Source organism: Aspergillus bombycis (genome assembly GCF_001792695.1).
Source record: "Aspergillus bombycis strain NRRL26010 chromosome Unknown contig00016, whole genome shotgun sequence".
NCBI lineage: Eukaryota > Fungi > Ascomycota > Eurotiomycetes > Eurotiales > Aspergillaceae > Aspergillus > Aspergillus bombycis.
In genome coordinates, this window is record NW_019170018.1 from 23,095 (window position 1) to 42,427 (window position 19,333).

General features: G+C 47.9%; 8 protein-coding genes across 8 annotated transcripts; 6 read left to right on the forward strand and 2 right to left on the reverse strand.

Moving 5' to 3' along the window:
• Positions 1-7: 7 nt before the first annotated feature.
• On the reverse strand, positions 8-652 carry ABOM_003359 (actin-binding ADF family protein; the record flags this gene model as incomplete). The annotated part of the gene is made up of 3 exons (XM_022530489.1): positions 8-142; positions 203-503; positions 603-652. 3 exons carry the CDS (start codon positions 650-652, stop codon positions 8-10), a joined length of 486 nt encoding a protein of 161 aa, XP_022392169.1.
• A 541-nt stretch (positions 653-1,193) lies between these two features.
• On the forward strand, positions 1,194-2,758 carry ABOM_003360 (actin; the record flags this gene model as incomplete). Its single annotated transcript, XM_022530490.1, has 6 exons — positions 1,194-1,200; positions 1,303-1,333; positions 1,385-1,440; positions 1,504-1,534; positions 1,656-2,427; positions 2,528-2,758. The coding sequence occupies 6 exons, from the start codon at positions 1,194-1,196 to the stop codon at positions 2,756-2,758; spliced, it is 1,128 nt and encodes a 375-aa protein (XP_022392101.1).
• Positions 2,759-3,467: 709 nt separating this feature from the next.
• On the forward strand, positions 3,468-5,917 carry ABOM_003361 (Zn(II)2Cys6 transcription factor; the record flags this gene model as incomplete). The annotated part of the gene is made up of 8 exons (XM_022530491.1): positions 3,468-3,536; positions 3,598-3,621; positions 3,676-3,788; positions 3,839-4,260; positions 4,330-4,625; positions 4,695-5,129; positions 5,195-5,433; positions 5,485-5,917. 8 exons carry the CDS (start codon positions 3,468-3,470, stop codon positions 5,915-5,917), a joined length of 2,031 nt encoding a protein of 676 aa, XP_022392100.1.
• Positions 5,918-6,914: 997 nt separating this feature from the next.
• ABOM_003362 (uncharacterized protein) lies at positions 6,915-7,405 on the forward strand (the record flags this gene model as incomplete). Its single annotated transcript, XM_022530492.1, has 4 exons — positions 6,915-6,926; positions 7,026-7,114; positions 7,172-7,228; positions 7,279-7,405. 4 exons carry the CDS (start codon positions 6,915-6,917, stop codon positions 7,403-7,405), a joined length of 285 nt encoding a protein of 94 aa, XP_022392099.1.
• A 1,441-nt stretch (positions 7,406-8,846) lies between these two features.
• Positions 8,847-11,310, forward strand: ABOM_003363 (rhamnogalacturonase A precursor; the record flags this gene model as incomplete). Its single annotated transcript, XM_022530493.1, has 7 exons — positions 8,847-9,500; positions 9,551-9,589; positions 9,654-9,855; positions 9,914-10,344; positions 10,719-10,824; positions 10,878-10,953; positions 11,016-11,310. Coding segments are annotated over 7 exons (1,803 nt in total), but the record flags the coding sequence as incomplete, so codon positions are not given.
• A 523-nt stretch (positions 11,311-11,833) lies between these two features.
• Positions 11,834-13,921, reverse strand: ABOM_003364 (terpene cyclase/mutase family protein; the record flags this gene model as incomplete). Its single annotated transcript, XM_022530494.1, has 1 exon — positions 11,834-13,921. One exon carries the CDS (start codon positions 13,919-13,921, stop codon positions 11,834-11,836), a length of 2,088 nt encoding a protein of 695 aa, XP_022392097.1.
• A 1,688-nt stretch (positions 13,922-15,609) lies between these two features.
• ABOM_003365 (MDR family MFS transporter) lies at positions 15,610-17,265 on the forward strand (the record flags this gene model as incomplete). Its single annotated transcript, XM_022530495.1, has 1 exon — positions 15,610-17,265. The coding sequence occupies one exon, from the start codon at positions 15,610-15,612 to the stop codon at positions 17,263-17,265; it is 1,656 nt and encodes a 551-aa protein (XP_022392096.1).
• Positions 17,266-18,187: 922 nt separating this feature from the next.
• Positions 18,188-19,039, forward strand: ABOM_003366 (putative thiol methyltransferase; the record flags this gene model as incomplete). The annotated part of the gene is made up of 1 exon (XM_022530496.1): positions 18,188-19,039. One exon carries the CDS (start codon positions 18,188-18,190, stop codon positions 19,037-19,039), a length of 852 nt encoding a protein of 283 aa, XP_022392095.1.
• Between the last annotated feature and the right edge of the window lie 294 nt (positions 19,040-19,333).

Sequence of the window (19,333 nt, forward strand, 5' to 3'; positions counted from 1 at the left end):
TGATATCTCAAGCCTTACCTCCACTGGCCACACTTAGCACGGTCTTCCATTCAATCTCATCCGGTGTATCGGCGTGGATGGATAATTTGACATCAAGAGCGCTCCGTAGCTGCTCCTTTGTACTGGCGTAAAGCATACACAGCTATATATTTTGCTCAGACTTGACCTAAATATACAACTAAGTGAAGGGAAGTGAACTCACTTTTAGTGGTGTGCCAGCAGGCACCCAACTGATAAACACTGTCTTGCACCTCTTGCCATCCTCTCCAAGGTCATATTCAACGTCATACACTGCATAACGTGGAGCTGGGTTGCCACGACTATCCACAGCGGAGCAAAGCTTCCGGCGGAAGGCCTCAAAATTCTGTTCTGTAGATGATTCTTCTACTACAACAGCGGTTTGGTCGTCTGAGATTCGGTAGATCACAAACGTTGGTTTTTTTGACCCTCTTCCAGAACGGAGTTGTTTGTAGGCAGTGATGCATTCATCCGCTATAGAAACACTATGGGTAGTACGGTTAGTAAGGGTGCGAGGAATGTTCAACATCTTAAGGAGTGTTGGTGAATATAGGAGCATACCCCGATGGCATCTACAGACAGACTTGGGTGAGCGTAACTCTTCAAAGAGCAGGACGACGATACATACCGACATATTGATAGCGATAGACTGAGACGGAGCAATGACTGCTAAAGAACCTGAATTTAATCTACCGAAGCCGACATTGATTTTTCACTTTATATGATGGTTCCTTTAGGCTGCTTAATTGAATGGAAAATGAAAGCCTAAGGAAGATCGCGCTGATTTGCTTGGCGGATACCCGGGGCCGCGCAATCCGGGATGCCGAGCAGAAATAACGACCATCAGCCCTAACTCATCCTGACGGCGACACGCAATCAACCCTACCAAGATTCTGTTGCCTGGAAATATTATTGCGTATTCACCTTCATCTAAATTGGGAGTTCATAATGTTATCCTGAATATTTAAGCTGCCTAAAGTAAACCGTTTAGGCAATGATGTTATGCTATCTATAAGTACGCTGCATGTTGTCGCTCTCGTTTGCCAATAAGTGCGTATCGTGCGGCTACCTCTGATTCCACAATTTTTATCTATTGCTGTTACAGTGCAGTGTCAAAAGATTCTATCTATATTCGAAGCCCGGTGGCCAGTTTGGACCATCACACCATAGCCATTATGGACGGTAAATATTTTATTTCTCCTTTTCCCTGGCCCATTGACTACCTAACTCCTGTTGTACTACTATATAGAGTACAGGTTGCTAATGTGGCTTATGCGTTTCCAGACGAAGTTGCTGCCATTGTTATTGATAATGGGTACGACGGTCAACCAGCAATTGGGTAGAAATACTAACGCAATCCTTGCAGTTCCGGAATGTGCAAAGCGGGCTTTGCTGGCGATGACGCTCCCCGTGCTGTTTTTCGTAAGTCAATTCTTTCTCACCCTAAGAAGCTCAATACTGTATGAGAACTGACGATTTACGCAGCTTCCATTACTGGCCGTCCCCGTCACCATGGGTAATCCATTCCTTTTCTTTGTCCAGACGAGCACAGCCATTGAAGCACAACTAGCATTACACGAATTATCCCAGATCGCCTACTACATCAGGTTTGATTAAGCTGCTAAATCATGTCATAGGATCATGATTGGTATGGGCCAAAAAGACTCCTATGTCGGGGACGAAGCGCAGTCTAAACGTGGTGTCCTTTCACTCCACTACCCGATTGAGCACGGCGTCGTTAACAACTGGGATGACATGGAGAAAATCTGGCATCACACATACTTCAACGAGCTCCGCGTGGCACCTGAAGAGCATCCCGTTCTGTTGACAGAGGCTCCTATAAATCCGAAATCGAATCGGGAAAAGATGACTCAGATCATGTTTGAAACCTTCAACGTGCCCGCCTTCTATGTCTCTATCCAGGCTGTGCTGTCTTTGTATGCATCTGGTCGCACCACTGGTATTGTCCTGGACTCCGGCGATGGCGTTACGCACGTGGTTCCAATTTACGAAGGATTCTCTATGCCACACGCTATCGCTCGTATGGACATAGCTGGCCGTGACTTGACCGACTACTTGGTGAGAATCCTCGCAGAGCGCGGCCACAGCTTCACCACATCCGCCGAACACGAGATCGTGCGCGATATCAAAGAGAAACTATGCTACGTTGCGCTAGACTTCGAACAGGAGCTCGAAACCGCCGCCCAGAGTTCCAGCGTCGAGAAATCCTACGAGCTCCCTGACGGACAAGTGATCACGATTGGCAATGAGCGCTTCCGGGCACCCGAAGCTTTGTTTCAGCCAAGCTTGCTTGGGATCGAGCAAGGTGGCATCCATGAGACAACGTTCAACTCAATTCAGAAATGCGATGTCGACGTTCGCAAGGACTTGTATGGTAACATCGTCATGGTATGCGTGTCCTGCTTTTTATCCCCCTCTGTTTTTGTCCTTCTGCGTCCCTACAATGAGATGATGGAATCAGTGTAACTAACTGTCCCTCGCCATCCAGTCTGGTGGTACGACTCTTTATCCGGGCATTGCAGACCGACTGCATAAAGAGCTTGTGAACCTGTCTCCTTCGTCCATGAAAATCAAGACCGTCGCTCCACCGGAACGGAAGTACTCGGTTTGGATCGGTGGCTCGATTCTCACTTCGCTCTCGACGTTCCAGCAAATGTGGATTTCGAAACAGGAGTATGACGAGAGTGGTCCTTCGATTGTGCACCGGAAGTGCTTTTAGGTAGTTGTGTGGTGGTTACGGTGGCATGGGAAGTTTGCGGGAGCCGACTTGATATCAGCGATAGTTAGGTAAAGCATAGGTTAATGTGATGTTTTCATTCATGTGGCGGAAGACAGGGGTTCCCATCAGGCATACAAGTAAGAGCAGCGGAAATAACAGAGCACACCATATTCTGTACAAACCATAACAGTTGCCTGGCGAAGGCAGCGAGGGGGGCGCAGTCTTGGCAAAGTGATGTTCGCTCTCTCAAATACAGCCCAAACCTGGAAAAGGAACAAACAAACTCATGATCTCCACAGTATAGAGTTTAGAACCTGAGATCCATATAAGTAGACATATTATATTGAATTGCTGGATTGGGGTGCACTGCCTCAGGGGTCGGCCACGTGGCTCATTAAACCCTGGTCCCTGGCCTAGTCAGAAAATATACGGAGTACATTTGAGTCCTTGACCATATGTAAAAACATTAAACTATGTACTAATGCAGATATCCAAAGCATAAAAATTATTAAAAAAGTATTGATATAAGTGGGAGCCGGTACCTTCTGTGGATCTGCCAACCAATCGAGAACACGGATATAGTGGAAAGCCGGAAGCGCGGGCCCGCGCATCCGAGGGGTACCGGATGCTTCTTCCTGTCAACTTCTCCTTGTCCTCATTTCCCCCATTGTCTCCATTTTTCGGCATAGAATCGTTTAACAGCACACCAATGGCTGGGCCAGAACGGAGAGAAACTATCCAAGCCCGACGGCACCGACTTTCCGTGATCCCTCGTGCAGTATGATTTATGGACCCCGAAAATAGTCCCGAAGAACGCAGTGTAGCTAACGGATTTGCAGTGCGAGGGGTGTAAGATACGCAAGGTATCGGCATTCGAACATATCCCGAGGCCCCGAAGCTAACAACAAGGAATTGAGGTCCGCTGTGATCGCTCTGCCCCTTGTTCGAACTGCCAGGCGTCCGGCATCGCCTGCGAACAGGCCAGCCCTAAACCGAGGCCGGAATGTCGGCCTAGACCGGAGCGAGATCTGTAGGGTTTAGTCACAGTCTTTTTGGAGCTAGATAATGATTGCGTGTCAGGCAGGGACAGATCAGACGTCTAGAAGAGCGCCTCGCTTCGCTTGAGCAGCAGTTGACAACTCAGCGTAGTATATCGGAGCATCACAGAGATACTGTGCCCGATGAATTCCCGACTGGGAGTGAGCAAGCTGTACCACAACCGTCCTGTGTTGCTCCTGTATATGAAGGCATCTCTTCGTTCACCAGCCAGTCTATCCTAGCAAGCAATGTAGCTCAGACGACAGCCAACTCGGAAGGCGCCGGGGAACACTCGGATCTCAAGTCCTCGTTAGATCATCTGAAGACATTGCTCCAGACACCGACAAGATCCTCTTTTGAAACCGAGTATCGAATGTCTCGAGTTCCTGCAGCACGGTCTTTGCCCACGATGGACCACTTGTTACCCCTCGATCTAATTATTGCCATTCTACAAGAGATAAAGAGTGAGTGCATTAGATGAGAGACAGAGGGGGCTGTTCACTGGATATAGGCACACGGACTAACATTTACAGTTAATCGCCCCATATTCCTTTGTTCATACGTAATAACCGATCCAGACTTGGTCGAGCGCTTTTGCCAGAGGGTCTATTTCCCGACAGAGCCAATTTCAACGGCGCATCTAGCCGGCATGCACGGAATCCTTCTTACTCTGCTGAAGGAATTTACGATTTTGCGAAACTCGTTGTCTCAAAAGTTTGATCTCAAGACGCATATTTCCATGTGCGAGCACAATTTCAATACCTTGGTCGAGTCGTACGATGTTTTGGCTGTTCCTAGTTTTGAAAGTATATTTGCACTGATTATGGGGGTAAGTTGTGTGTACTAAGTAGAAGAAATCTCGGACTGATGTGTTGGCCCCTTCTGCCACTGTGGACAGTTCATAAAAGCGCAGGACGAAGCCAAGCCATTGCTATGTTGCACTTTCATCTCAGCAGCTGCTAGCCATTGCCAGATGCTCGGGTACCATCGAGAAATAATGTATCGCGGCGATAACACGAGAAATTCGGAAAATATGCGGCGACTATTCTGGACTACATATGTTTTTGAAAAGCATATTTCTTTGTATTTTGGGCGGGCTTCGAACATGCAGGATTTCGATATTGATGCACAGTACCCAGCCATCGCCACAGATCCTGCGATTAGACCGTGGGATGAGTCGTTTGTTATGGGTATCCGGCTAGCCAAGATTCAGGGCGAAATATATGACAAACTATATTCCGCAGAGGCTTCCAAGAGTTCTTACTCGGAACGAATGAGACGAGTACATGGACTAACAGCTGACATTCAACAGTGGTACACTGAATTCAAGGAGGTGAGCAAGCACATCAGACTCGGCCACGATGATCCCTTAGTGATAGTAACATTTTCATCTGCTAGATCGACGCAAGTAAAGTGAACAACCATCACATATTTAAGATAACCAGAGATAGCTGGGACATACTATACTATTCGACCTTCACGTCACTGTTACGCGCACCGATCACATCGGGCGTTGCAAGCGCGGAGCTCAGCTCACAGTGCTTTCGGGTTGCACGCCTTAGCTTACAGAGCCACTTGCGTTGTTTTGGAAGTTTTCAAACCTCTGGTTTCCATTCCGATGCCGACTACGCCAACTGGTTTGTGCCCAGGACATGTCTTATAATGAGTGGTGCAATTGACATATACAGGGTTCTGCTATTCTCTTCCTTCACACCTTTCATCGTTATCTTTCTGCACGCTATCGCAGCGACCAGCTCGGACGATATCCAACTTCTCAACAAGGTAGTTGAGAGTCTACAGCACATCCGATCTGTATCACCTAGCTCGGAGCGTCTGTATCAAATCTGTTCCACCTTCTTACAGATTGCCAAGGGACTGGTTAAAACAAGGCAGTCATGTGTTGGGGCCTACAACCAGCTTGAGGATAGTCTACAGTTCATGAATGATGCGGGTCCGATGTCGATCTTCGAGCCTGATTGCCTGCAGGGCCTTTTCGGGACGGATACGTCAGAGCACGCCCCTTACCTAGCGGACCACGATATGTATGCGATTTTTGACTCTTGGGCAACTGGATTGCCTACTGGGATTAATTTATTTGGGGGTAATGGCGGGGGTATCTAGCGATCCAGTGGGGTTAGCATTCGCTGTTCTGGTTTTCGGGATTAGTAGTTAAACGGCTTTTATTCCATATGCAGCTATGGTAAATAAGGGAGCCATAATTTGGGATTTAGAGCGCTAATTCAACTTCTGTGTCCTCAGAAACTCTCACTTTGTGTATCGCTACCTCCTACTGTATCTACTAAACAATGCTTTTCATAGGTGTATCAATATTCCCCATGACACTCTGCGAGAAGGACAAACAGGAGACATACTTATTATTCACCTTCACATTATTGAACCCGGCCATCAACTGGCCGAACCTAGTTGTTCGGCGTAGACACACAATAACTAAGCTGAAATATGAAAGATTGTCTTGAAGAGCCACGGAAGTGGGCGATTCTTGGCTCTATACATAGTATAAAAGTAATCATTCCAAGGAAATGATACATCACTACATTGACCTGCCCCATATTTCGTGAGTGATCGACAGTTCCCGCACGGCCACTGGATGACATGGGGTGATTGGCCTTAATATGACTAGTCAACTGCAATAATTCCGCAAGGGTGGATAATACGTCTCTCTCCAGCCTGTTTGAGAGACTATATAAACGGCCTTTAGATCAGTTTCTGTGTTTTGGCAAGACACTGGCCAATTGGATTTCATCCGCTGAGCTCAACATGCACGGTGACCGACATCCACTATTGACACATGTGGATTTTACGTTGTAATACACAATGTGCTCAGTAGAGGGAATGATGGTCTTGGCAAGAATATAAAATGCATGTCACTTACTGATGTCTCATCTAGACCATTGTTAACATATCTTCCTGGCGTTCAAAATCTCATCCTTACCTTATACCTCCTTGACATAGCATTAAACTGCTCTAGGATACCTTGAATACCTAAGATGAAGAATTATATTTCGAACATTTTGGCTCTGTACGTCTCTACAACTGTCTGTGCAGAGGGCCCCAAGATGGGCCAGGTCGTTTAGATTAACCAGGCTGCCGAGACCCCATGTCTGGAGAGGTTAGGCAAATGCAAGCCAATTGGAAGCGCATGTTTCGTACTCTGATACGTTTGTGCCCTGCCTAAATAAACTAAGAGTAACTAACTGATACCTGTTAGGTTCGCATGAGTGTTGAAGTCGCCTGGAAGGGCGAGACGAGAGACTTTCCTACGTGTGATGGTGTATGCTATGGTATGGAAGGCATCTGGTAAGTAGCAAATAACTGTCATAGCATGTTCAAATTATGCTGTTGACACCTTGATAGGAGGTACGGCATTTCTAGCATTCAACCTAGCGAAGAGTTGAAGTGTGATCTGTTTGGGTAAGTGGGTATAACATTTCTTCGACAGGTGGGTTCTGACATTTGTAAAGGGATTTACAGTGTCAGGATCGTGCTTTCGCGGAGATGTCGAGCCATGGAAGCAGTAGCCTGTATAATGAACGTATCAATGATAAGATTGGGAGTGTTAGGTGTTTTGCTGCACCTAAGCCGGTTTAATTGGGCGAACAAGGTATAAGTGCGTCCTCGGAATGCTTTCTGGTCTGAATTTCTCACATATTCTTAGGGACTGTATTTAAGAATAGGTTTAATTAGATATAATCTCATATTATGCTCTATCCATAACAAGTGTTAAGATTGATATATCTAAGGAGCAAGGTGACCTTGTTGTCAGTTTTCATGGAAGCGACTTGGAAGAACCGGCCACGCTAAGCAACAGAGCTAGCGTTAGCATCCCGGCGGAGTATTACCTTGATTCAGTTATACTCGGTCCCTTGAACCCGACTGTGGAGATCGACTATCTGCTCTCTAAGCAAACTACCGTAACCATCCCCATACCGCTGTCTATATGGACTTCCTCCACCTGACAGGGGGATGTATTCAAGATTGGCCCGTTCCAGGCGAGATTCTTCAGAAGGGCTATTAAACTGCAAGGGTACCAGAAATTGCATCTATATAAATGCCATCCACGAGCCATTGCTATATTCCGTGTGACTTTCACGTATATAGTCTACGTAACACCGTGGGGTAGTTCGCAGCAATGTGACCATCCTTATTTGCTTTTGGAGAAGATAACCAATAATGGTATATAAATATTCTACGCAGGCCGACTAGTCACTGCCATGATTCGTTTGTTTGGCGACTATGGAATCGTTAGCGTATGGCTAATATATAAAACTGTTTGGCTGGAGCTAAATGGTGGCATGATATTGATGTGGGGGAAACGGGGGAGAGAGATAAAGACCAATAAAAAGGGAAAAAATGGGGACAGTGGCCAAAATGATAAATGATTGCCAGTCGTTTAAGGATATTCGGAAGAATCATTCTACAAAGAGACAAAATATGTGAATATCACAACGTACACGACATCTTGTGGTGCATGTAATATGTTTGACTTCGGCTAAGAGGACGACGATGCTTGTTAGCAGTTGCGCCCCCACTGCGTTCGCTCTTGTTCCTCCACCCGCCCTTCAGATCGGCAATCCCACCAAGTTCGTTTTTCGGGACATGTTGTGCCGCAACTCGAGTATCTTAGAAAGACCATATACTTTGGTGTTGGGGCTACGCGCGTAGTCTTATATTTAATATATTGGCAATACCCGCTCGGGTTAGTATAACCCCCTTAATATGGCGTAATTCATCTTCTCAAAGCTTGCCCTAAACCCATTCTTCGCAAGATCATCGTTCACTAAATATATTGTCATGCACGGCATTGTTCCATGCTATTAGTTGAGCAACATACGACTCGAATCCGGGAAATTACCTAAAAGGCTAACAGAGAGAGCCTGATGGCACGAATCCCTCACCTGCTCGCCTCTTCACTGCGTTAGATGAGACCTAGTTTATGTCACAACAGCTTGATTCCCGTACAGCATATAAATATGCGCATACACCCCGCTCATCAGATTGAGCTTCTCACTCAACGTCCAAGCGCGACCAGAGGCTCCTTGTCGATATGCAGTTGAAACCATTCTCCGTTCTTTCCGCCTGTCTGCTCCTTTCTACCGTCAAGGGCCAACTATCGGGCTCCGTCGGTCCCTCAACCTCCCTCGCGGACAAGGCAGCAGTAAAGACCTGCAATGTCCTCGACTATGGCGCGACCAACGACAACACAACCGATGTTGGCCAACCGATCATGGATGCCTTCGAGGACTGCGGGTCCGGAGGAGTCATATATATACCAGAGGGCGACTATTTGCTACAAGAATGGGTTTCTCTCGAAAATGGCACCGCTTTCGCAGTCCAGCTAGATGGTGTGATCTACCGCAACGGAACCACAACCTCTCAAGGGTATATGTTTGGTATCTCTGGCGGTAGTGACTTCGAACTGTATAGCAGCACGTCCAAGGGGGCGATTCAAGGTAGTGGATATCTGTATCATATGAACGGGCAGTTTACGGCACCGAGGTTGCTGCATATATCTGGCGTGTCGGATTGGTCGGTTCACGATATCGCTCTGGTTGATGCACCTATGTTCCATTTCGTCATTGATGATGGAAGCAATGGAGAGGTCTACAATATGGCTATTCGGGGAGGGAACTCAGGTGGTCTCGATGGGATTGATGTGTCTGGGGATAATATTTGGATTCATGATGTGAGCCTTCCTTCGTGGGAGAAAGTATAAGGTGCTAATTCCGCCCATAGATCATGGTGACAAACAAGGATGAATGTGTCACGGTCAAGGTATTATGTCGATTGCTGGCGCAGGAACGGATTTTAGACTAACATATATTATTAATCCTTATAGACAGGTTCCCACAATTTCCAGATCGAAAATATATACTGCAACTGGAGCGGTGGATGCGCCATGGGCTCCTTGGGCAGTGGAGCGAATGTCAGCAACATAGTCTACCGCAATGTTTATACGTGGAATTCGAATCAGATGTACATGGTCAAGAGCAACGGAGGTGACGGTGAGGTGTCAAACGTTCTTTTCGAGAACTTCATTGGTCTGTATATCCAGTATTGCAACAGAAGGCTCTGGATGATACTAACATGAGATTCCAGGTCACGGAAATGCCTATTCGCTCGACCTTGACAGTGAATGGAGCAGCATGGATACCATTGACGGTGACGGGATCTTCTACCATAACATAACTTTTAAGAACTGGAAGGGTACCGAGTCGGATGGCCAGACCCGACCACCGATTCGGGTTGTCTGCCCAGACGCCACGCCCTGCACAGATATCACCATTGAGGACATTGATCTCTGGACAGAAGACGGGGACTCTGAGACCTATGTCTGTAAAAATGCATATGGCTCTGGTGCCTGCCTCCAGAGTGATTCTTCTTCTACCGTTACATACGCCAGTACAGCTACAGTGACCGCTGCACCTACTGGCTATTCAGCCACGACTTTGGCAGCGGACTTGACGAGCGCTTTCGGAACAGATGCGTCTATCCCTATCCCAACTATTCCAACTTCGTTTTACCCCGGGGTGACGCCATACAGCGCTCTTGCGGGTAGCTCATAAGTGGTAGGATATATAGTCACATGGAGTAGGGTTGAAGAGCAGTGGGGGGTATTAGTGCATGGTGGTTTGCGCATCTAAGCGGAAAGAAGGGGATCGGATACATTGTATTTAGCAGCTACACCATGTTGCAACTGATAGCAGATCCTCGCACAATAATACCCCGAATTTGAGTACTGCCCTCCAAATCCTTCTAACTCAATGTCAGAGCCTTGCAGGGCTTCATTACCTCTAGGAAGGAGACGGCACGCGCTGATTAAACATGTTTAGAACCTGAGGTGACCATTTCCGAATTGGGCCTAGCACCACACATGGATCCCGACAGCTGACACGCCAATCAGAAGCGATTGAAGCGAACGTCACTTCGTCCTCCACCAATACAGTTGGGTGTGCCTTTCACAAAAATGGAGCTGAAATACATCCTTATCCTCACAGCCCTCTATATCGGTATGACCTCACCTGATATGCTATTCTGAACTAGATCTTGCTGACTACTCTAGCTTTTCGCGTCCTCAAGAGTCGTGCCTCTGACCCCGCTGCCACCATGCCCCACGGAAAAGTCGTCGAGGTTGACAAGTACGAGACACCCCGCATGCTCTGTCCCTTATACAACAACTACTAACCTCCAACCCCTCTAGCCCTGTCATCTTCAAGGCCCTCACCTCCTCTGGCCCCGTCGTCGTCGACTTCTTCGCGACCTGGTGCGGTCCTTGCAAGGCCGTCGCCCCCGTCGTCGGAAAGCTCAGCGAAACCTACACCAACGTGCGCTTCATCCAGGTCGACGTCGATAAGAACCGTCAGGTCGCGCAAGAGATGAAAGTGAGAGCCATGCCGACGTTTATCGTGTTCAAGGACGGCCAGCCATATGGAGAGCCCATTGTGGGCGGAAACATGAAGGCCCTGGAGGATAGAATCAAGGAAATTGCGGCATAAGTATTGCACTGGGAGATGGGACCAGGACAATGCCGATAGATAGGCACATCTTGTGCTGGTGGGGGATTGCAATGATTACGAACAGTTGATACACCAATATACCGTATAGAGTCCAGTGCTATCGAGAGTTGTAAATATACCCGTTTGGTCATGTTCGGCCTGCACGTTACTCCATTGTCACTAGCGTGCTTCTGTGCTTCCATTTTCTCCTCGTCCTTACTATATGACTCCTTACTATCCCTTCGACTGGTACGTACAACCATAGGATCTGGAGAACAGGGCCTTCCGTCCGCTAAACCGTACTTAACCCACTTGTCTACACGATGAAGTCCCGGGGAAATGGAGCACTGAATAACAACTGTATGAAGAAGGTGAATCTAGTAATCCTACTATGTATCTTGATGATACCCTGTATTTATATACACTCAAATTATCTACCTGATTGTTACGCTAAGATGTTGTAGTCTTGGAGATAAGAACGTGATATTCGAGACGAGGTCGCCTAGACCCTAACCATCCCAAGTTATTTAGATGTAGGGTCTTCCGCTGTACTATCCAAATCTTCCAATGGTTTGTATCCGGAGAGACGAGTGTACCGACCCAGTGCCATCATGGGAAAGTATTGAGAGTAGAGGGTATAGCAAAGAAAGAAATGGTTCGGAAAGCCGGTACCTGTGTAGTGGTTCTCCTTCCATGACCCGGAGAGCTCCCCCTCTTTGATCTGTGTCCGTGAGAGGTACTGGATGCCTCGAGTGATTGATGGATCTGTAGGAGCTAGATATGCAAGTAGGCCCATCAATGCCCAGGCCGTCTGCGATGCTGTGGATGGCCCATTAGCACCCAGGCTAAGGTCATAGTATGTTTCGAGGCGCTCGCCCCATCCGCCATCGGAATTTTGCACTCTTTTGAGCCAGTCCAAGGCAGCATGAGTGTCAGGCTTGTGCCTCTTCTCCATGATGGGGTACGTGTCATCCCAACCTTCTAGGTGATAAACCAACCCGCAAAGTACCGTACTAGTTCCATAAATGTAGTTCGAGCCCCAACGACCGAACCATGACCCATTAGGCTCTTGTTCCCTGGACAGAAAGTCGATTGCCCGCTCAGTGGCTGAAGCCATTCTATCAATGAATTCCTTAGGAATCGGATTTTTCGCAGTTTTGGATAGCGCGTTGCCGCGTTTTACTAACAGGCCAAAGCACTCAAGGACACGTCCAGTCACATCAGCTGTAGATGGATCGCAGAAACTCTCCATGTCACTGAAGGGGATTTTGTTCAGGAACAAATAATTGTTCCCCCTATCGAATGCTGCCCATCCACCGTCCCTGTTCTGTAATCCGAGGGTCCATTGGACTGCGGATAGTATCGGGTTTAGGTCCAACAGGTTTGGATCTTGCTTCACCAGTGCTAAGATTGCCGCGGCAGTGTCATCGACATCTGGATACCACGAGTTGAAGTACTCGAAGCTGAATCCGCCGGGTGGAACGTTTTGATTATACACTCTCCAGTCGCCTTCAGGTCCTAGCTGTTGACGTGCCTTGAGGTATTGTGATGACCTTGTAACGATTGGGCTTGTGGCCGGTAGACTGGAGTCAATAAGACCAATGGTCATGAGGATGGTATCCCAGATCGGCGAGATGCACCCTTGTATTCTCAAGCCAGTGCTATCTCTCCAGGCGTAGGTGTTTTGTAGAGCCTCAATGCCTCGGCTTACAGGACTAGACTCCAGACCATATCCCTCAAGCGTAAGTGCAAACAATGCAGCATGCAAGGGGGGAAAGATGCCTCCGATATCACCTTCAGGCTCCTGACGCTCCAGGATCCAAGCCACACATTTTTGAAGTGCAACCTTCCTCAGGGGGAACCACCGCAAACCACCTAAAGCTTTCAGAATATTATCGACCAGTGTAAACCCAAGCGCCGTAAGGTCATTCCATAATGACCATACAGAAGGGGCATATTGAACCATCTTGTGTGCTGGGTTGATCCAGAGTTCATCCAAGTAATCATTAGACGCAGACTTTCCATTTGGCAAAGCATATATTGGGCAATGATGTCGAATAACGAGCATTGGTATGACTGTCGCTCTCGCCCAGCTTGCCAGTCGATAAATGCTTAAGGGGGCGGCATCAGGAAGCAAGATCAATTCGGCTGGCAACTCGGGCACTGCAGACCAAGGGAAAAGCCCAAAGCAAGCAAAAAACATCCGAGTAAAGACGCGTACCTTCGCTATGCCGCCCTTCGAGAGGATGAACTCCCGTGCGGGACGCATCGCTTCATGATTTCGGTCAAGGCCCAACAGACACAACGCGAAATATGCTTCTGAGGTGGTGGAAACATCTCCTGGGTAATCATATGCAAGGCTCCACGAACCGTCCTTGTTTTGCTCGGAAAGGAAATACTTGACGAGATCATCCCGGTCTGACTCGATGCTGAACCCCAGGGCTTGTGCGAGGAAGACATATTCCGCAGTAATGGTGGCATTGGACTTCATTTCACCATACCAGTGACCATCATCCCGCATCTGGCGCAAGGCATAAGCGCCAGCACGCTTGGTGGCATCGCAAGCTTCCAAATGCAAGTGCGTGGATGTGGCCACAGGCAAAGATTCCATGGTATTCAAGGAAGGTAGAGGATGAATAAGGACAAATGATGTGGGCGACTGATGAAATGGGGTTGTTATCTAGATGATATTTAGCCTCTAGGACTTCCTCGACACAGCCTCTCGGAACGGCCATCGTGGGTTGTAGAGAGTCCACCCTGCTCTAACATTCTGATCTGTCCACCTTCCATGCCGCAATGACGGTAGTATCATCATCAACTAGGACCCGACCCTTGCAGTCGATGAAAGTCTACCGTGCGCCATGGAGGTATTGTAATGCAGGGGGAAGATACTTTTTTTGTATACTCGGTACTAGAGACAGCTTGCATGTACTCTGTAAGTAGGGAATGAATGCTGTTTTCATCAGATCAACATATGGTATTCTAAAGATAGTAAAGTCCTTGCAGGAAACGGTAGATGTTGATTGTCCGCCCATCAAAACGGTCCGCCTGCGCTGATTCCATTCCATTGTTACTCTTCCGGTAAGCCTTTGATTGGCGACGCTATTTACGTTAAATATAGGTCGACTTTAGATCACTATGAAGTGGAATACCCCCAGACACCCAGGCCGGCAAGCACTTATCGTGCAGAATGAAGCAGCACCCTGGAGAGGTACGCTTTGTTTAAGGGATGGGTAATCAGCGATCTTAAATTCATATAAGACTAGAATGTGTCCACGCTCCATGTGTGGGTCATGATATGTGATTCGTCATACCGCACAGGAGACATTTTCCGACATCAGAGCCCAACCCTACAAAGACACTGATTCTGAGCTATCTTTGTGATATCACACCGCTTGAGTCGGTTAAGGTCCTGTGACACTGCATACCAATAGCGCTGGATGCAATTCTACTTTGGGCTGAAGAATTCCTCTGGCCCATAAAGCGGCAAATCTCTCGGTATGCAGGTCTGCGCTTCTGGAAACGAGCACTCAATCATTGAGATCAGTACCGGTAGTTGCTAGTTAGTACAATGGCCTAAGGCGAAGTTGCTTTTTGTTTCATGTACCTCAACCCTTTGAGAAGATCAAACCTTTGTCATCTCGGAAATGGTCGATCATTTGTCTCACATACCAGAAAGCCCGACTTCCAGGGCCAAGTGGATCGAGAATGCTTGGGCAAATCGAGTCTGCTGAAGACAACATCAAGCCCCTGTGGACATCACGAACAAAAACCTTAAATGGAGCTCCTTACATCGATGGGGACCAGGGGACCTGTCGTCCTTAATCTTACCGAAATATGCAATAGGGAAGCGCCAAGGGTGATCATCGATATTTTTCTCATACCGACAAAGAAAGAAACAAACATTCCCCAATAAGGGGAGAGGTTGTAGTTATAGGAAAGGTTCACCTGTACATGCAGTGGGTCTAATTAGCCACATGAGATGTCGATACCATTTAGCAGTGTTTTCGGTATTTGGATTTCTGTTGTTTGTTTTGTAAAGTCCATTTTCGGCGTAACTTGTGGGCCAAAGGGAATTGCTGGCTCGAAGAAACGGTATCCCAGACCTAACTCTACAAAATATATCGTGGAGCGTGGTACACTACAATATTCGAGTTGATAGGGCTACGTATCCTCTAATGCAACGCTGCGTGATGCTAAAGACCACCCTATCTCATACTGTACACCTTATTGTTCCTTGGACGTATCGCTTCTCTGCTACGACTGTTCAACCTTGCAACCTTAGGGCGAGACCACGAGATGTCTTCAGGTCCAAGTGATCTGAAGGGGTCAAGGCCACCCACTACAGCAACGTCGCGAGGTGAAAGCGACTGTCCACTATACGAAAGCAAAGAGGTCAACCATCCAAATCCTGACTCATCTTCTGGTCCAGTGGAACAATACATAGACGGGCTGCTACTGCATGTGATTGTGCTTTGCCTAGCTGTGGCCATGTTCCTCGTTTCCCTAGACACGACTATTATCTCAACCGCCATTCCTCTGATAACTGACGAGTTCAGCTCTACTGCTGATGTTGGGTGGTATGGAGCTGCATTCCTTCTCGGCAGTGCCGTAACTCAAGCACCATGGGGGAAATTATATGGATTTTTCAATATCAAATGGACCTACCTCCTCAGCCTTCTCACATTCGAGCTCGGTTCTCTGTTATGTGCCCTCTCCCACAACTCGCCCACACTTATCATTGGCAGGGCCATCGCAGGAGTAGGAGGATCAGGTATTGGGTCAGGGATCTATACTATCATCGGGGTTTGCGTCCCACCAAGGAGGCGTCCCATGCTGATTGGCATAACCGGTTTGGCATTCTTACTGGCCAGCTTTGCCGGTCCCGTTATCGGTGGGGAGTTTGCTAGTAATGTATCCTGGAGATGGTGCTTTTGGATCAACCTACCTATTGGGGGGGCCACGTTTGCCGTCATCCTCTTCTTTTTCCGGACACCCTCTCTCCCCATGAACAAGGAAGTGTCATGGAAAGAGATAATCTTCCAACTCGACCCACTTGGCATCATTACACTAACAGGTGCATTACTCTGTTTCCTTCTCGGTCTTGAATGGGGTATCAGCAAGTCCTGGCATGACGCAGATGTTATTGGGTGTCTGGTTGGGTTTCCTCTTCTCATGGGTCTGTTCATCGTGAATGAGTTCTTCTGGAATGACCGAGCTATGATTCCCCGTCGATTACTTTTAAAACGAGAAGTGGCAATTAATCTCTCCTTCATTTTCCTTGTGGCGGGCGCATTTTTCACACTTCTGTATTACATGCCCATCTATTTCCAGGCAGTTAAGGGCAACTCAGCTGAGGAGTCGGGGATACGCACCCTACCACTGATTGTGTCGGCCGGTGTTATGGCAGTCATTGGAGCGATAGGGCTTGGGATTACAGGATACCCTACACCGTTTCTATTAGCCGGTGGGATACTCATCAGTGTGGGAGCCGGCTTGCTATACACGCTGGATCTCCTGTCACCGCCGAGACTCTGGATCCCGTACCAGATTTTGGCTGGGCTCGGCATTGGAGCTTCACTTCAGGTACCGATCATCATGAACCAGGCCAGCGTGGATGCACCGGACATGCCAACCATGACGTCCATGACCTTGTTCTTTAAGTGCCTGGGGGCCTCAATCTTCATGCAAACAGGACAGACCGTATTTCTCGACAAGGTCAAGCGGAATTTGGAAATGACAGCCATTGCCGATGTCAAGCCGAACCAGTTACTTGCAGGAGGTCTTTTGACCGGTCAGAATCTGGATTCAGAGTCAAGTCTTGGAATTAGCGCTGCATATCTTGAGGGGTTGAAATATGTGTTTGTGTTGGTAATAGCACTCTCGGGCCTGGCCACTCTACTTGCACTCCTTGTGGGTCGATACAGGATGGATACTGCACGGCTGCGGCTGTAAAGGGTCAATGTATTTTAATTATAGGCTAATTGACTTTTTGCATTGTTGAGGCTATGCTCTGCTTGCGATAGGTGTTTCCCGTAGCCGTTCAGAATTCGATTATATGATATACCCCCGCCGCTAGGTAGGCTATTCACCGCGAGGGTTGGGAAGAAGTTACATCTACTCGTACTTGCAGCTGCAGGGTTTCGAGTTCATCTCCCATTATTGAGGTACGCGTAATCTTACTTGACCCGCTATGGAGGTGGCCCGGTTGTTTTCTTGGCTTAACCTTCTCCGCGGCTTGCCGGGTGTGGATGCAGGGAGACCTTTTACTACTGAGTACATCATTCTGTGACCTGAACCAGTTCTGTGTGGTCAAAGCCAGTCTTACAGTAGCACTCGAGTGGCCTGATATCGCCTTCCATGTCGGAGATATAGAGATGCTCTCTCAAACCCTAATCACATGATACAGTCATTCGGTATCACATCTACACTCTTTCACTGCTTCTTTCTATTAGAAGACTTCATCGATCAGTTTCTTTGGTTTTTCGCCAGCCGAAGTCTGTCGTAGTCATAAACAATGTGCCTCCTCACTCTCCAGATTTTCACCTAACTAAAGAGTTCATTGCCAAGCTTAACCGCCCCCTAAGACAAAACTGAGGTTCTCTGAAGAAAAACCTGACCAATGATTTAAAAATCCGAAGTTGTCAGGGTGGAATGTCGGGAAACACCCCACAGGAAGGGTCCATAACAATAGTAACTAGTTATTTGTGGCGAATGAGTCACTAGGTTCCAACCTCTGACACTGCACTGCCCAGTATCTCCCTTCCAAAGTTGTGACAGCCCTCCTGTATTATATCTGTCCACGGCCCTTCAAAACATCAAGTCAAGTGCGATAGTTGTCTCTCTCCGTTGTGCAACAACTGGATAACCGCCGAAAATGACTGGCCAAACCAACATCGATCCGAAGGACATCCAAGCCCATCTGTCCAATTACAAGGGCGACAAGTACGTCGAAGGCTGGGCTACACTATGGGATCAAGGTGACAGCCTGCCCTGGGACAAAGGCTTTCCAAATCCGGCGTTGGAAGATGCCCTGGCCCAGCGACGTGCAATCATCAGCGAGCCCATTGCCTGGGATGCACAGGGCCGGCTATACAGACGGAAGGCCCTGGTGCCAGGCTGTGGCCGGGGAGTCGATGTGCTGCTGCTGGCTAGCTTCGGATACGATGCCTACGGGCTTGAGTATAGCGCCACTGCTGTCGACGCCTGCAAGAAGGAGGCAGAGGAGCATCATACTCAGTATCCGGTGCAAGACCAGACAATTGGTCGCGGCAAGGTCACCTTTGTTCAGGGTGATTTCTTCGATGATGCCTGGCTGCAGAAAATTGAGGGGTCTGCGAATGGGTTCGACCTTGTCTATGACTACACGTTCTTCTGCGCTTTAAGGCCGGCACTTCGCCCCAAGTGGGCTCTCCGACACACCCAATTGCTAGCTCCCTCGCCAATAGGAAAATTGATTTGCCTGGAGTTTCCTCTTCATAAAGACCCTCAGGCCCCGGGGCCGCCATACCCCTTGTCTTCGGAGGTGTACATGGCGCACCTTAGTCATCCAGGGGAAGAGATCCCGTATGATGACAATGGTCGTGTCCAGTTCAACCCTCTACAGGAACCGAGCGAAGCTGGACTTAAGAGAGTGGCGTACTGGCAGCCAGAGCGAACGCACAAAGTTGGCCAGGATGAGGATGGTGTAATTCATGACAGAGTTTCTATTTGGAGTCGACGTTCTTAGACCAAGCTGCTACGGATCTCACGTATGTCTCCATCTACCATAGTTTCTCGCAAATATGATATGTATTCGTACAACAAGATGTATTATGAGAAATGTTTCTCTTCCTAAAAGCGAACTTAGAGGCTCACAAAGACCTGTCAGGGCCTATGATAAGTGCATTCTCTTGGTAGGTCTTGATTAATGCCTTTTAATCTAGCTCTATGTTTCTATTTATGCAACCTGATTACGTACAGCGCTCTGTTCCGTCTCCAAACTGATCAATAATAAAAGGATTAAACAATATATCTAAGCCCA